General features: G+C 43.9%; 1 protein-coding gene across 3 annotated transcripts in view; it reads right to left on the reverse strand.

Moving 5' to 3' along the window:
• The window catches only part of Axin1 (axin 1), a 74,760-nt gene that overhangs the window by 51,415 nt on the left and 5,783 nt on the right, over positions 1–17,562 (reverse strand). For all 3 annotated transcript variants that reach the window (XM_029554855.1, XM_017802648.2, XM_008850813.3), the window contains exon 2: positions 16,439–17,399. In XM_029554855.1, the coding sequence (XP_029410715.1) occupies positions 16,439–17,316 (878 nt within the window). In that variant the 5' untranslated portion in view covers positions 17,317–17,399. The remainder of the gene's footprint in view (positions 1–16,438; positions 17,400–17,562) is intronic.

Genomic DNA, 17,562 nt, shown 5'->3' on the forward strand with positions numbered 1-17,562 from the left:
ACAATGATGACTAGTAATAATCAGATCATATAGATTAGAGATGCATGCACCAACATCTCAATGTTAGTAGCAAAAACAATGAGTCTTTCTGAAAGGAACAATATATTCTAAAATGAAATGGACATCTTTTTTAAAGGTTAAAAACTCACTCAATTTTATGTCTTACAAAGTTTATACTGAGTTCAACATGGAGTATAACTGTAGTAATTCAACTGTGAACCTAGAAACTTACAGCCAGTTGTGAAAGAGATGTACTCTTGCTCTGGAGTGTGTTACTGAATATGTTAAAGCTATAATAAAATGCTTCTTCTAATCATGCAGTTATTAAAAATTAAAATAAATAAATAGCCGGGCGTGGTGGTACAAGCCTTCAATCCCAGCACTTGGGAGGCAGAGGCAGGCAGATCTTTGTTAGTTCGAGGCCAACCTGGTCTACATAGTGAGTTCCAGAACAGGTGGGGCTACAGGGAGACCCTGTCTCAAAAAGACAAATATAAAATAAAATTAGAGCCAGGCGTGGTGGCGCATGCCTTTAATCCCAGCACTTGGGAGGCAGAGGCAGGCAGATCTCTGTGGGTTCGAGGCCAGCCTGGTCTTCATTAGCAAATCCAGGCCAGGTTGCGGCTACAGGGAGATCTTGTCTCAAAAAGACCAAAATTAAATAAATAATTAAAAAAAAAACTTTTTTTAAAAAAGGTTAGGTATGGTGGCATACACTTGTGACCCCAATGCTAAGGAGATGAAGACAGGCAGATCCCCAGATATCTGTCCAGCCAGTCAAGCCTAATTGGTTGAGTTCAAAGCCAATGAGAGTCCATCTCAAAACCAACAACAAAAAAGGTGAACAATGCCTGAGGAACAACACTTGAGATTTTCCTGTGGCCTACACAGGCAGACACACACAGGTTTAAACTTCAGTTCCAACTGAGGTATTAACTAATTTCACAGAGTGAGAAACCAAAGTGGCATCCATGGGCAGGCAGGTGAGGGACTACTACTAAGGGTAGTTATCAGCTTTTTAGTGTATTTTAATTTTTCCTTATCTACTTAAAATTAACTTTAATCCAGGCGTGGTAGTGCACGCCTTTGATCCCAGCACTCTGGAGGGAGAGGCAGGTGGATATCTGTGAGTTCAAAGCAAGCCTTGTCTACATAGCAAGTTCCAGGACAGCTGGGGCTACATAGAAACCAAAAAAAAAAAATTATTTTTAAAAAGAGGCTAGAGAGATGGCGTGGCAGCCAAGAGCACTGGCTGCTCTGCAGAGAACTCAGGCTCAGTTCTCAATACACAGTAGTTAAGAACTGCCCATAATTTCAGTTCCAAGGGATCTGATGTCCTCTTCTGGCCTCCTCAGGCATTGCATACATGAGTGCACTTATATACATGCACACAAAGCATTCATATACACAGGAATAAATTAAATTTTTATAATTATTTTAAAAATATCTAAGATGAAAGGCTTGTTTGCGGAGTCTCAGCAATAGTGGGGACTGACAGTAATCTGATCACTGGGGGTGGGGGTGGGACTACAGGGAACTTCTTTCAAACTGGCCATGGATCAGCTATAGAGCATGTCAACTCTGGCCCAGAGAAGGCTAATAAAGGATTTCAAGCAATTACAAAAGGGCCCATCTGTGGAGGTCAGTGGTACATTATCTGAAAACAGCATGCAGTGGAGTGCACTGGATAATATATAAAGCAAACGAGACACCTTTGAAGATGGTTATCTAAAGTAGTAATAGAATTTTCTGAAGACTATCCAAGAAATGGAATGTGTGCACATACCCACCACCAACTGTTGGGTTTTTATCCAACTGGAATAAACCACCATTAGGTTTTTATCCAAAATGTTTCACACAATTGTGTATGCTGATGGCAGCAGTCTCTGTTGGATGAACTAAATCCAAACAGTCCAACCAATAGCCAGGCAGCACAGCTTTATCAACAAAACAAATGGGTATATGAGAAAAGTTTTAGCCATTGTTGAATGAAGTTGGAAAAATTTAAGACAACTGGACTATTCATTTTTTTCATTATTGTGTACATCTTACCTCCCAGCAGAAAGGCTAACAAATTTTAAGTGTCACAGGTTTTAAAAATTCTGCAGAGAAAAAAAAGTCCTTTAGTTTAAAAACCTACAAACACTTTGTATCTTAATGTACTTTTTTTTTTTAATTTCATGTGTGTGTGTGTGTATTGCCCGCATGTATCTAAGTGTACCCGTGTTGTACAATGCCTGTGGAGGCCAGAAGACGGTATCAGATCCTCTGGAACTGGAGTTAGACAGTTGTTAGCTGCCATGCGGGTGCTGAACTCAAACCTGGGTCCTCTGCAAGAACAGCCAGTGTTCCTAACCACTGAGCCATCTCTCCAGCCCCAATTAATGTACTTTTTATTGCACTGTGAACTAAGCTATTCCTACATAAGTTTGTAACATATTCTATTTGTATTTTTTTGCCCAAGTATATAATGTCAGGGTGTTTTTATGTCAGAATATACATTCTGTGGAAATGCTTGCTGTTCTTCCAGATGACCTGAGTTCAGTTCCCAACATCGATGCTGGGGGGCTTACCACCACCTTTAACTCTAGCTCCAAGGGATCTGACACCCTTTTCTGACCTCCAGAGGCACCTGTACACACCTGGCATTCACTTACAGACACACACAAAGATGCATATAAATAAAAAATAAATTTTGGGCTGGAGAGATGGCTCAGAGATTAAGAGTACTTTCTGTTCTTGCAGAAAACCTGAGTCCAGTTCTGAGCGTCACTTCAAGCAGCTCATAATTGCCTGTAACTCCAGTTCCCGGGGATCAACACCCTCTTCTGGCCTCCACAGGTGCCCACACCTGTGTGACATACATTTACACAAACATAATACACCTATACATTAGTAAAAATAAAGAAATCTCTTAAAAATAATAAAAGGCTAGGTGTGGTAGCTCACTCCTTTAATCTCAGCACTCAGGAGGCTGAGGTGGGTGTCTGTGAGTTCAAGGCCAGCCTGATCTACATAGCAAGTTCCAGGCCAGCTGGGGCTACAGGGAGACCCTGTCTCAAAAAGACCAATCAATCAATCAATCAATCAATCAATAAATAAATAAATAAAATTTGGGGGTTGGAGACATAGCTCTGCAGTTAAAAGCACTAGCTGCTCTTGCAGAAGGCCCAGGTTTAATTCCCAGCACCCACATGGTAGTAACAGTCTGTAACTCCAGTTCCAAGGGTATCTGACGCCCTCTTCTGACCTCTGTGGGCACTGCACAACACAGGTGCACTTACAAACATACAGGCAATACACTCATACACATAAAATAAAAATAAAAATATTTTTCAAATATAGTTGTGGTACATGCCTTTAATCCCAGCCCTTGGGAGGCAGAGGCAGGTGGATCTTTGTGAGTTCAAGGCTAGCCTGGTCTACATAGTGAGTTCCAAGCCAGCCCCACTACAGGAAGACCCTGTCTCAAAAAGACCAAAGGAAATTACTAGGGAAAAACCCTAAAGATACAGACTAGTCAGAGGCTTTCTGAAAAGCACTCCATAGACCAGGAAATCATATATGTAGACCACGCTGGCCTTGAACTCACAGAGATCTGCCTGCCTCTGCCTCCCAAGTGCTGGGACTACAGGTGTGTACCACCACGCCCAGGGTGATTTGTACTTTTTTCAAATACTGAAATCCTTTTTTATTAACTCTTTTAAACTTTTTTAAACTTTATTTTTATTTTATGTATATGAGTGCTATGCTTGCATGTGTGTAAGTGCACCCGTGTCATGCAATGCCCATGGAAGACAGAACAGGGTGTAGGATACCCTGGAACTGGAGTTACAGACAGTTGTTAGCCACCATGTGGGTGCTGGATTCGAACTTGGGTCCTCTGTAAGAGCAGCCAGTGCCCTTAACCACTGAGCCATCTCTCCAGTCCAACTCTTTAAAAAAAAGATTTAGTTTTAATTATGTGTATCTGTGGGTGGGTAAATGGGTGGACATATACACATGCCTGTCAGTCTGCTTGAAGATCAGAGATCTCCTTGGATCCCCTGGAACTGGAGTTAAAGGAAGTTGTGCACACTAAACTGCTGAGCCATCTCTCCAGACCAAATTCTTTAAATTTTTGAAAAGCATGAAGGCTTTTTTTTATATATGAATATTACATGTAAAGCTGTAAAAATACATAACTTCATTATAAGAAGAAAAAAAACTAAGATCATATTAAAAGAAAACACATGCATCTTTTCAAAAAATTTTGTTACATTTATTTATTTATTTGGAGAGGTATGCATGCATCATGGCAAATGAGTGGAGGTCACAGAATAACTTGTAGGAGTCAGTTCTCTCCTTCCACCCAGGGATCATACTTAGGTGAGACATGGCAGTAAGTCCTTTACCAGATGAGACATCTCACTGGACCCACATACAACTTTTTAAATTATATTATATATTTTTTTTAATATTTTATTTATTATCTTTATGTATGAGTGTATTGCCTGCATGTAAGTGAGTGCACCCGTGTCGTGCAATGCCACGGAGGTCAGAAGAGGGCTTTGGACTCCCCTGGAACTGGAGTTAATGACAGTTCGTAACTGCTATGTGGGTGCTGGGACTCAAACCCGGGTCCTCTGCAAGAGCAGTCAGTGCTCTTAACTGCTGAGCCATCTCTCCAGCCCCATTATTTATTATTTTTATATTGTGTGTATGAGTGTTTGACTGCATGTATGTAAGTGCACCCATGTCATGCAACATTGGTGGAGGTCAGAAGAAGGGGCCTAATTCTTCTGGAAGTAGTTATGGATGGTTGTTAGCAGCCATGTGGGCACTGGGAATCAAACCCAGGTCCTCTCCAAGAGTAGCTAGTGCTCCCAACTACTGAGCCATCTCTCCAGCCCCCACATACATCTTTTAAAATTTATTTTTATTTCATGTATATGAGTGGTAATGCCTGCATGTATCTAAGTGCATTCCTGCCATGCAGTGGCCACAGAAGCCAGAAGAGGGTGATGGATCCCCTGGAAATGGAGTTATGGATGGTTGTTAGTTGCCATGTGGGTGCTAGAAAGTGAACCCAGGTCTTCTGCCAAGAGCAGCCAGTGCTCTTAACCACTGAGCCATCTCTCTAGCCCCCCACTTATATTTTTTTTTAAAAGAATGAATGCATTTGGGGTTTTGTGTGGGCTTGGTAGTTTGGGTTTTTTTGAAATAAGAGTCTTGCTATGTAGCCCAGGCTGTTCTCACACCTCTGATTCTACTGCCTCAGCCTTTTAAGTGCTAGATTACAGTTGCAGACTACCACACCCAAGTTTGTTTTAATTCCTGGGCTCAAGTGATCCTCCTGCATCAGCCTCTCAAGTGCTGATGATACTATAGGCATATGCTACACCACACCCAACTTAAAGAACTATGATTTTTGATAAGCTACATAGGGGTTAGGGATTTAGTTCGGTGGTTGAGCACTTCTGAGGCCCTGGTTCATTCCTCGACTCTGGAAAGAAAAAAAAAGGCTATATAAAATGTAGATCTTGAGCAAATATATGCATGTTCACATAAACATACCAATCAATCAAATAAATAGGATAAAACATGGGCCTTTTTTGTAAAATCATGTTTTTGTCTTAATTTTTTTCTTTTTTTTTTTTTTTGGTCTTTTTGAGACAGGGTCTCCCTGTAGCCCCAGCTGTCCTGGAACTCACTATGTAGACCAGGCTGGCCTTGAACTCACAGAGATCTGCCTGCCTCTGCCTCCTGAGTGCTGGGATTAAAGGCGTGCACCACCACACCCAGCTGTCTTTGTCTTTTTGGAGACAGGGTCTCACTCTATTGAGTAGGCTGGCTTTGAACTGTTGATAATACTCCTGCCTCTCGAGTGCTGAGATTATAGCTGTGAACCACTATGCTTAGCTAGTCAATAGTCTTTTTTTTTTTTTTTTTGGTCTTTTTTTGAGACGGGGTCTCCTTGTAGCCTCAGCTGGCCTGGAACTTGCTCTATAGACCAGGCTGGCCTCAAACTCTGAGAGATCCACCTGCCTCTGACTCCCGAGTACTAAGATCAAAGGCACGCACTACCATACTCAGCAATATTCTTTTAATAATACATTTTCTGAGCTGAGGCACGGTGGCTCAGAGTTTAAAGTCCTTGTCACACAAAAGTTGAAGACCAGAGTTTGGATCCCCAGAGTCCATGTAAATGCCAGATGGGCATGGCAGACTGTCTATAATTCCAGCACTTGGAAGGCAGAGATGGAATCCCCAGAGCAAATAGCTACTTAGACAAGCTGTACTGGGAAACTCTGTGTTTAATTGGGAGATCAATTTATAAGGTTGAAAAGTAATCAAGGAAGAACGCTCAACATCAATCTCAAGCCTCCACATGCACACATGTACATCCACACACTGGGAAACACTCATGCACACCACATACATAAAAGAAAAAGTAGCCAGGCATGGTGGCACATGCCTTTAATCCCAGCACTCAGGAGGCAGAGGCAGGCAGATCTCTGTGAGCTGGGGCTACAGGGAGACCCTGTCTCAAAAAGACCAAAGAAAAGAAAAAGTAATATACTTTGTAATTATAAACATACATGTTGCTACAGGAATTCAAGAAATACAGAAGAAGAAAGAAGCTCATGCAGCTAACTGTAGAGAAAAGCATCCCTGGGGAACTAACCCTGAAGTAGGACCAATAGAGGGTATCTAGACACTTTCTATGGAAATGTGTGAAAATCTGCTCAAGAGAAGTCTGCCCAGCAGACTAGAGATGAGTTATTAACAATCCGGAGATCAATACCAAAACAATTAAAAAGCACTTAGACCACTTCAAAGCACACAGGACTTAGAAAAGGAGGCCCAGAGCAGGTTGCCCTGGCTGTCACAGACTAAGGATAGCACCAACATAGCCACTGAGACATGCAACACAGGGCTGACCACTGTCCAAACAAGAGCTGTACTACCCACTTGCTTCTAGAAGTGTCAATGATTTACAGAGGGCTGGGACTAGGGGGGAAAGAGATGGTGGACTGGTACTTTGACCTATGCATCAAGTGTCTAGCTCCACACAAAAGATGTAAGTGGTGGGAGAGTGTACTTACTTTAAAACCATATGGCCACCTGCCCCACAGAAAGGACTGAAAAGACGTCCTGAGTATTACTGCTGATCACATACTTTTTGGAATTTACAGGCTGAGACGGCTGTACAGGTAACAAAATGGTACATTCTTACTGGTCAGATGCAGTGGGAAAAGCAAAGCTAGATTCCTCCCATATTCTGGCACACAGGACTGGACTGGACTGAACTGAAGGAAGAACTGTCAGTGTCAGACTGCCTTGCTTCCTACCAACTCCCACAACTCAGCCACAACTAAGAGCTTCAGAATAAACCAATATACATGAAGTCAAGATTGTAGAAAGATTGACAGACCAGAGGACACAAGCCAAGCTTGAATTCCATGATAGTGTTGGCATAAAGAACCAAAGTTACCAGGCAGCTAACCTAACGGTACAGCTTAATTCCAGGTGAGACTGTGCTGACCCCCACAATGAAACACATTCATGCCAGTAACCTGTGCCCAACATACCAACCTAATTTTCTTGAACCAGCTGCTGTGGGTGAGAGCCTAGGTATCATAGACACAGCCTCCACAAACAGTGTTCACTCCTGTGCTATCTGCAAGTGCTTCCTATTCATACACCCACCAAAGCAGCAGCAGGTACCAGCATCACAGGCCTGGAAACTCAGGACTAGAATTGATCCAGATAAAGGAATGTCTTTGTTCCAGGACCCTTCAGTCTGACAGTTACCATCAACACTTCATGGATGCTGTGAAAGTTCTGTAAGACTGGAGAGTCTAAGCAGGGAAGGCCACCTCTTGACAGGTAGGTATAAGTACAGGTAGCATGTTGGGTACATTGGGGCACATGGAAAGTCTCTGCGGTATTGGTTGAAGGGATGGCATCTACAGGAATTGCTCTGATGCCGCAAGACTAGAGAAGCAGCACCATGTCAGGAAGTTATTGCAGTGATTCAGAAGAGGGCAGTGGGAAGGGAGAGAGGAGATGTAGTTCCAATGCCATTCTACTTAGAGGTAGGATCAGGGCTGCTGTTAAACTGATGTGGCTAAGTGAGAGAGTCTGGGTTGAGTCAAGGATGGTCATACCACTTCTGAGATAGGAAAGCTTAAAAGAATAAGTTGGGGCTGGGAATGGTGGTACACGCCTTTAATCCCAACACTCGGGAGGCAGAGGCAGGAGGATTTCTGGGAGTTCAAGGCCAGCCTGATCTACGTAGTGAGTTCCAGGACAGCTGGGGCTATAGGGAGACCCTGTCTCAAAAAGACCACCTTCATTCAGGCAAAAAACTCCTCCACATAAAAAAAAAAAAAAAAAAAAAAAAAAAAAAAAAAAAAAACAAGTTGGGAAGGGGTTAATGTGCTCTCTGTAAAGAAGACCTGGTATTAGAATCTCAGTGTGTCATCCACCACCCCATCTTTGCAACCATGTGCAACCCAGTTATGAATTCTACCAGTATCTAGCAGAAATTCTGTTCAGAGGAAGCTGAATGCCCCCATAGTAGGGGTTGAAAACCACAAGTGTCTGGTGGGGTCTCCAGCACCTCTCATGCATTATCCATAGCATCTCTATGATACCCTCATTCTGCAGGTCCTTATGTCACTGCACCACTTTACAGATAACCACAGAAAAATAAAGCAAATTCTCTAGTCACAACATAGTAGGAAGGAGGTCAACCCCACAAAATACAACCATAAGCTTATTAAGCTGGGGTTCCTAAATTTGCTGCAAACCAAACATTTTTCTTTTTATTACTATGTGTATGTTTTACCTGCATGTATGTTAAGTGCACCTGGGTCATGCAATGCCTGTGGAGGCCAAAAGAGGGCAATGGGTCCCCTAGAACTAGAGTTACAAATGGTTGCTAGTCACTACGTGGGTGCTGAGAACCAAACTTGGATCATCTGTAAGACTAGCCAGTGCTCTTAGCCACTGAGCTCTCTCTCCAGGCCCTTCAACATTTTTTTTAATTACATTTTAATTTATTTGTGTAGGCATACCTGTGCTACGCTGCATATGTGAAGGTCAGAGGACAAGTTGCAAGGGTGAGTTCTTTTCACTATGTGGATACCAGTGATCAAACTCAGATCTTCAGGCTTGGCAGTAAGCTCCTTAACCCACTGAACCATCTCATCAGTCTCAAACTTAACTTTTTGTTAAGACAGGGTCTTGCTGTAGCCCCAGCTGACCTGTAACTCTCTATGCAGCCCAGGCTGTCCTCAATCTCACAGAGATCTGCTTGCCTATACCTCCTGAGTGCTGGGACTAAAGGGGTGTGCCACTATACCCAGCCTAACTTTTTTAAGATTTATTTTATTATTAATTATGTGTATACATGCTTGTCTGTATGCAGGTTTGTGCCCAGAAGCCAAAGGCATTGGATACCCCTCGAACTACAATTATAGATGATTGTGAGCCACCTGATATAGGTGCTGGAACTGAATTCAGGTCCTCTGGAAGAGCAGTATATGCTCTTAATGGCTGAGCCATCTCTCCAGCCAAATTTAACTTTCTTTTTTTCTTGGTCTTTTTTTGAGTACGGGTCTTCTTGTAGCTACAGCTGCTAGAACTCACTATGTAAACCAGGCTGGCCTTAAACTCACAAGAGATCCACCTGCCTCTGCTTTCCTGGTGCTGGGATTAAAGGCGTGTACCACCATGCCTGGCAATTTATCTTTTTTAAAAAATTATTTTGTCAGGTGTGGTGGCACACACCTTTAATCCCAGCACTTGGTAGGCAGAGGCAGGTGGATCTCTGTGAGTTCAAGGCCAACCTGGTCTACACAGTAAGTTCCAGGACAGCTGGGGCTACAGGGAGACCCTGTCTCCAAAAGACCAAAAAAAAAAAAGTTATTATTTTTATTTTATGTGAGTGAGTGTATTGCCTACATGTATGTAAGTGCACCCAGGTCATGCAATGCCTGTGGAGGTCAGAAGAGAGCATCAGATTCCCCTAGAACTGGAGTTACTAACAGTTACTAGCTACCCTGTGGGTACTGGGATTTGAATTCAGGTCTTAATCACTGAGTCATCTCTCCAGCCCCCAAAACTTAACTTTCTTAAAACATATCAAAGCAGCTTAAAAGGGGCTGAACGTGGTGGTATTAGCCTTTAATCTCAACACTTGGGGGGCAGAGGCAGGCAAATCTCTGTGAGATTGAGGCTAGCCTGGTCTACATAGTGAGCTTAGGACAGCTGAGGCTACAGGAACACTCTGTCTCCAAAAAACAAAAACAAAAAAAAAGAGCTAAAAAAGATTTTTGTTTTTTATTATGTGTGTATGTGCCCATAAGTGCAGGTGACCACAGAGGTCAGAGGCATTAGATCCCATGGGAGCTAGAGTTTCAGGTGGTTGTAAGCTGCTCTGACATGAGTGCTAGGAATCGAACTCAGGTCCGTAAGAGCAGTATGGACTCTTAACCTCTGAGTCATCCTTCTAGCCCTCAGCCAAAATTTTACTTATTACTATTATTTTGTGTATTGTGTGTGTTCTCCCACATGCTATGGCATGTGTAGAGGTGAGAGGACAGTTTTGTAGAGTAGGTTCTCTCCTTCTACCTTTACATGGATCCTGGAGATTGAACTTAGGTTGCCAATCTTGAGCAGCAAACATCTTTACTGCTGTGTCATTGGCCCACAATATTTTTTGCTTGAACCAAGTAAGTAGAAGAACCACCTTTTTCATTTAAATTCCACCCTTCTCTGAAACCAGATACCCTCATTGGAACCTTTCCCTTCCTCAAATCATGGCCCAAAGTCAATCTTCTGAACAAGCTTTATGCACATGTTAGATACGTCTTCTTTTTTAAATTACTTAATTTTTATTTTATGTATATCAATGTTTTGTTTGCATGCATGTAAATGCACCAAGTACATGCAATGTCCACAGAGGCCAGAAGATGGTGCTGGATCCCCTGGAACTGGAGCTTGGCTGGTTATTAGCTGCCATGTGGGTGATGAAAACCAAACCTGGGTCTTCTCCAAGAGCTGAGCCATTCCTCCAGGTTCAGATACCTCCTCTTTTTACAATTTCTTTCCTTAACTTCTTAAGCTATGACCAGAAATAGTCAATAATTGACAGATATGGACTGTTATTATTAACATTCCCTCAGGACAAACTCTTAAGAGGGCTTGAAAGCAAAAGCTGATCATTCTGTCTAGAGGACCCTCTTGTCTTCTGAATGGAGAAGTGCTGTGTGGCAAGAACCCAGCATGCCACCACATTTTCCTGCTGTGAATGGTATCTGTGATCTACTCTGTGCCCAGGGCAATGGCAACCAACCCTGACCACTGGGCTGGCCCAGAAAGACATAGGAAAAGATCCACGGAGACTGTACAGGGAGAAGACACAGCTAACAAAAATGATAAGGACAGCAAACAAAAGTAAAAGAAAGCATTTAAGAAGTTAAAACTGGGGGCTGGAGAGATGGTTCAGTGGGTAAGAACAATGGTTGTTCTGGCAGAAGACCCGGGTTCAAATCCCAGCACCCACGTGGCAGTTAACAACTGTCCGTAACTCCAGTCCCAGGGAATCCGACAGCCTCTTCTAACCTCCGCGGGCATTGCACGACACGGTGCACTTACCTACATGCAGGCAATACACACATACACATAAAATAAAAATAATAAACAAAAAAACTTTTTTTTTGGTCTGAGACAGGGTCTCCCTGTAGCCCCAGCTGTCCTGGAACTCACTATGTAGACCAGGCTGGCCTTCAACTCACAGAGATCCATCCGCTTGCCTCCGCCTCCTGAGTGCTGGGATTAAAGGCATGCGCCACCACGCCCGGCTAAAATTTGAAAAGAAAAAAAAAAAAAAAGTTAAAACTAGCACACACATGGCGACAGGAGACAGGGCTGAGGTAGCTGGCCTGACTTCAGGCCTGACCATCAAAACCTGGCAGGAAAGTCAGACCAATACTGAATGATACCTGTGGACCAGATACACCTACCAAAGACAGTAAAACCCAAGTCTTCCAGCTAGTGTGTCACAGTCCCTGAGCCTGACTGCCGAACCATTCAGCAAACTGCCAGGAGCCTGCTAATTCACACCTGTTAAAACTTGGGGCTGCAAAGATGGTACATTGGGAAGTGCCCAACTGCCTGTAACTTCAGTCCCTGTCTCAAAAAACAAAAACAAACCAATAAGGAATAGTGTATCGGGGGCTGGAGAGATGGCTCAGCGGTTAAGAAGACTGGTTGTTCTTGCAGAAGACACAGGTTCGAATCCCAGCACCCATATGGCAGCTAACAACTGTCCGTAACACCAGTTCCAGGGGATCCGACAGCTTCTTCCGTCCGACAGCTTCTTCTGTCCTCCATGGGTATTACATGACACAGGTGCACTTATCTACATGCAGGCAATATGCATACACATAAAATAAAAGTAATAAATAAAATATTTTTTTTTTAAAAAAAGCATAGTGTATCGTCTCAGTTTAGTCAAGAATATCCCATCCTCTGGGTTTTGACAAACCTAAGCCTCAATGACTGTCCTCTAGTCATCTATGTAAAAATCACCATGTACATGCATTGATACAGAGGACAGAATGATAGTTCCTGCCAAAGCAGAGTGTCCACCAATGAGAGCACAGCAGAGCAGTCCCAAACCACAAAAACACAGAGCAGGGAGGCTACTATTCCAAGTTCCTTGGTGCCATGCTGTACCAGATCTGGCCCCTTTGGAGCTCCTTAACATGACATCCATAGTAAAGGCGTTACCCAGGAAAAGAGATTTAGTTCTAGGGCTTCCTTCCCTAGTAAACACTTCCTATTCAGCATCAACTTTCCTTTTCCATCAGCCTCAATCTTCCTTTGGAGGACCACACTCCCCTAACTGGGAACTGGCTATGCTGTCTCGGTGAAGCACCCCACTTTCCTTCCAAAATGGCCCTATTTGGTTTAAGCCTAACAGTACAGCCTTAGTCCTAAGCATGCTGAGACTAGCAGGACACAGCAACATCAGTGTTCCCCACTCTGAGCCAGTGCAGAGGCTTCCTTCACTGTTGTGGGAAGCACTTGTAAATAAGGGAATTCAGAGCACAAGTTCATAGAGGCAGCCACGTCTGCAAGGAAACCAACAAAGCAGGTTGCCAAGAAAACAGGTTCACTGAAGCATAAGAAAAGTGCTAGAGTCCTGATCAAAGCACATGAAACATTAGCCAATTCCAGTCAATGCTTAAGCCCAGGTGGACTGGATTTTCTTTTCTTTCTTTTTTAAACTTTTTTTGTTTGTTTGTTTGTTTGTTTGTTTGTCTTTTTGAGACAGGGTCTCCCTGTAGCCCCAGCTGTCCTGGAACTCACTATATAGACCAGGCTGGCCTTGAACTCGCAGAGATCCACCTGCCTCTGCCTCCCAAGTGCTGGGACTACAGGCGTGCGCCACCACGCCCAGCCTTTTTCAAACTTTTTAAAATTTATTTTTCTCTCATGTGTATGAGTGTTTTGCCTACCCATGAATGCAGTGCCCATGGAGGTCAGAAGAGGTCAGTGGCTCTCCTGGAACTGAAGCCATTGATGGTAGTTAGCCGCCATGTGGGTACTGGCAATGGAATGCAGGCCCTCTACGAGAAGGGCCAGTGCTCTTAACCACTGAGTCATCTCTCTAGCCCACTGGGCTGGATCTTCCTATTCCCAACCTGATGCCTCCTAACTGCAGCTCCTTGCATGACAAGCAGAATGGGTCCAAATAAGAATTACATGTTGGGGGCTAAAGTGTTGCTCATTGCTTTGTAAAACACTCCCCTAACTTGCATGAGGCCCTGGATAAGATCTTTAACACTACAAACAAAAAGCCCAAGAACAACAACAACACAACAAAAATACCACATGGGAAACGAGGCATGGTAGCACCAGCCTATAATCTCAGCTGGAAGGTGGAAGTAGGAAGGACCAGTAAGTAGTTCAAGGTCATCCTCTGCTACATAGCAAGTTTTAGACCACTGAGCTACAAGAAATCATCTCTTTAAAAAATAAAAAAAAAAAAAATGAGGGCCAAGGATGTAGCTCAGTTGGTAAAGTACTTGTTTAGCATACACAAAACCTTAGATGCAATCCTCAGCATGGCAAAACTATGCTGGCGCCCGCCTATAATTCAGAACTCTAGAGGTGGAGACAGGAGGATCAGAAGTTCAAGGTCATTCTCAACTACACAGAGAATTTGAGGCTGGCCTAGAATACCTAAGGCTTTATCTTTAAAAAAGGATGATGAAGAAGAAGCAGCTGAGTTGTATGGTGGCACATGGCTTTGATCCCCACACTAGGGAAGTAGAGGCAGGTGGATCTCTGTGAGATGGAGGCCAGTCTGGTCTCCATAGCAAGTTCCAGGCCATGTGTGGCTGCAGGGAAACCCTGTCTCAAAAACACCAAAAAAAAAAAGGCATTATCTTCAAGAATGAAAATCTTGCTGCATAAGGGCTAGAAAGATGTCTCAGTGGTTAAGAGCCTGCCATGTCAGGCAACTCACAACTGCCTCTAGCTCCAGTTCCAGGAGATCCAATACCTCTGACCTCTGTGGGCACCTGTTCTTAAGTACACACACACACACACACACACACACACACACACACACACACACCAACCATTAGAACCCAACCATTAAAAGTAATAAAAATATATCTTGCTGCATAAATAACACTTGACTAATGAACAGAAGAAACAAAATTAGTCAAACAGTATCACTTAAACTAAAGTTTAGCCCTCAGACATGTTAATTCTTTGCAAGTGATCAATTTCTCCATGGTATAGTGTGATCAAGCAAGCTTGAAAACAGTCTTGGATGTTAATGCCAACTATCTCAGCACCTAGGGACAGGTTTTCAGTTTGGAGTCAAGAGTAGACCGAGTCTTTCTCTAGTCACCAGCTCTAGGGAAATGTACAAGAAACACAAGGCTCTGCTCATGACAGACACCAACTATGCCAAGCAAGTCTCCAGTAACCACAGTGATACTAAGTTTTAAAAAGGTGAAGATTGGGGGCTAGAGAGATGGCTCAGTAGTTAAGAGTACTGGCTTCATGGGGCATGGTGGTGCACATCTTTAATCCCAGCACTTGGGAGTAGTTAAGAGTACTGGCTGTGTGGGGTGTGGTGGTGCATGACTTTAATCTCAGCACTTGGGAGGCAGAGGCAGGCAGATCTCTGTGAGTTGAAGGCCAGCCTGGTCTACATAGTGAGTTCTAGGACAGCTGGGGCTACAGAGAGACCCTGTCTCAAAAAAGACCAAAAAAAAAAAAGAGTACTGGCTGCTGCTCTTGCAGAGGACCCCAGTTTGGTTCCCAGCACCCACATGACAGCTAAAAACCAACTGTAACTCAAGTTCCAGGGGATCTAACACCTTCTTCGGGCCTCTGCAGACACTACATGACAGGGATGCACTTATTTAGAAGCAAACAAAATACTCATACACAAAAAATAAATTTAAAAAAAAAAATTTAAAGGTGAAGTTTGGGTTGACGAGATGGTTCTGCAGGTAAAGGTGCTTGCTGCCTAGCCTGATGACCTGAGTTCAATCCCAAGAACCCAAAAGGAGACAATTGCTCCTGCCAAGTTGTCCAGCCTCTGACTAACACACACACTCACACACACTGCTGCTGCTCCTCAAGCCATGTGAACACACTCACACAATCAAAACATCCTTTGGCTGCTATGCAGTGATCATAACACAGAGGGAAAAGGTCCAATTCTGGAACTCCAAATACAGCCACCAGGAGTTACTGAAACCTTTGACAAAGAACCACACAGAAACTAGCCCTCTACTGTCTTTATCCTCCAGGAAAAATCTTGGGAAGATTGTTACAAAAAGCAATCAGAATTCTCTAAGTATCTGAGAATTTGAATCTAATGCATTTGAATGCACTTCTCTGGTTAAGTCCATCTTCCATGCAAGGAATGAATTTTAAGCTCAAGGATAAACTTCCATGCTCCTAATAATTCATAAGGCCATATATTTAGTCTTTTGTTTTGGTTTTTTTTTTTTGGTGTTACTGAGGATGGAAATGGTTTCATACATCCTAGGCAAGAGCTAGCCACTGAGCTACACCTCTATTCCTTTTTATTTTTTTCATTTGACTCTCTGTAAGTTGCCCAAGCTGGCTCCCAATTTTTAATCCTCCTGCCTCAGCCTCCCAAGTAGCTAGGATTATGCCTGGCAAGTCTGTTCTTGATAAAAGCATTTTCGAAGTTGCAAACATAAAAAGATAGTGACAAGTATAAAGATACCTAAGTAGGAAATAAAACTGTAATTCAGCAAGAGCAGAGGCAGAGCTTTCAGTTGGGGTTGAAAGACAAGGCCACCCGTTACCAACATCTTTCCCTTGCTCCTTTGCCAGATCTCCGAGGTGTGTATAGAAAATGGACACCTTGTGCCGAACTCACCTGAGCTCTCTGCCTTCGCTGTACCGTCTACTTGAGGAGGCCCTCGGGGCAGCAGTCTCCAAGAGCAGCTTCTGGGTGAGCCTGCTGGGAGGGACAGAGTCTCTGCCATCATCCTCATCTGCATCTTGGTCACATTTCCATTCCTCATCTTCATTCAAAGTGGGCAGGTATCCAGACATGCCCTTCCCTGTCCCAGACCCTGAGCTCTGGTCACTGCAGACCTTCGGGCTCTCTGAGCCTGTCCTTGTGTATTCCAAATAAATGTCAGACTTGAGGAAGGAAGGGTAGGTATTCTCTTCCATGGTGGACTGGATTTCTGTCTGGGCCTGGTCAAACATGGCAGGATCAATCTGTTGCTTCATGACACAGTCCTTTATGAAGCTCTTGGTAGCTGGCTTGGTTTGCCTAGACACAATGCCATTGCTATCCAGGATATACTTTCGGTAGATGGCTCTTGCCAGCTTCAGCCTCTTCTCCTCATTTGAGTTGCAGGGCTCAAGCTTCCTGAAGCCACTGCAGGCAAACCAGAAGTCCAACAGGTCAGCACAGCCCTCCTGCTTCAGGAAAGTCCTGAACAGGCTGATCCCATCTTGGTCATCCAGTAAGGAATGCAGTGACTCGGCCCACCTCAAGTATGGTGGGGTGGGAGAGGCACTGCCCTCAGGCTCGTACCCCAGATCCAGATCTGAACGCCTTGGGGTGGCTGTCGAGGTCTCACTTTTAGTGCTGGCACCTTTCCCAGAGCAGAAACTGTGGCTGACAGGCCTCGGGTCAGCAGATACCAGTTCTCCCTCCTCGCCAGGCACTGGAGGTCGGGGGGCATCTTCGGTGAAACTCGCTCCGAGGTCCAAGGGGAAACCCTGCTCCTGGACATTCATTTTGGGACTCTGTGCGTCAGTGAACAATGATCGCTGCACCCTAATACCTCAGTACTTACAGCTCCCAAGGGAATCAATCTGTCCTGTTGAAACCATTAAGAGGACAAGGATTAGGAAAGGTGGTCCATGGAAACACCAGAGGTTCTCTTGAGATGTGCAGTGATGCCCCCCCACTCCCACTTGGAGCAGAGACTCAGTGCAGACTTCCAACAGAGACATTTTGGCCACAAGGTTTGCTCTATCATT

This window comes from Nannospalax galili, unplaced genomic scaffold (genome assembly GCF_000622305.1).
Source record: "Nannospalax galili isolate Female #2095 unplaced genomic scaffold, S.galili_v1.0 scaffold104, whole genome shotgun sequence".
NCBI lineage: Eukaryota > Metazoa > Chordata > Mammalia > Rodentia > Spalacidae > Nannospalax > Nannospalax galili.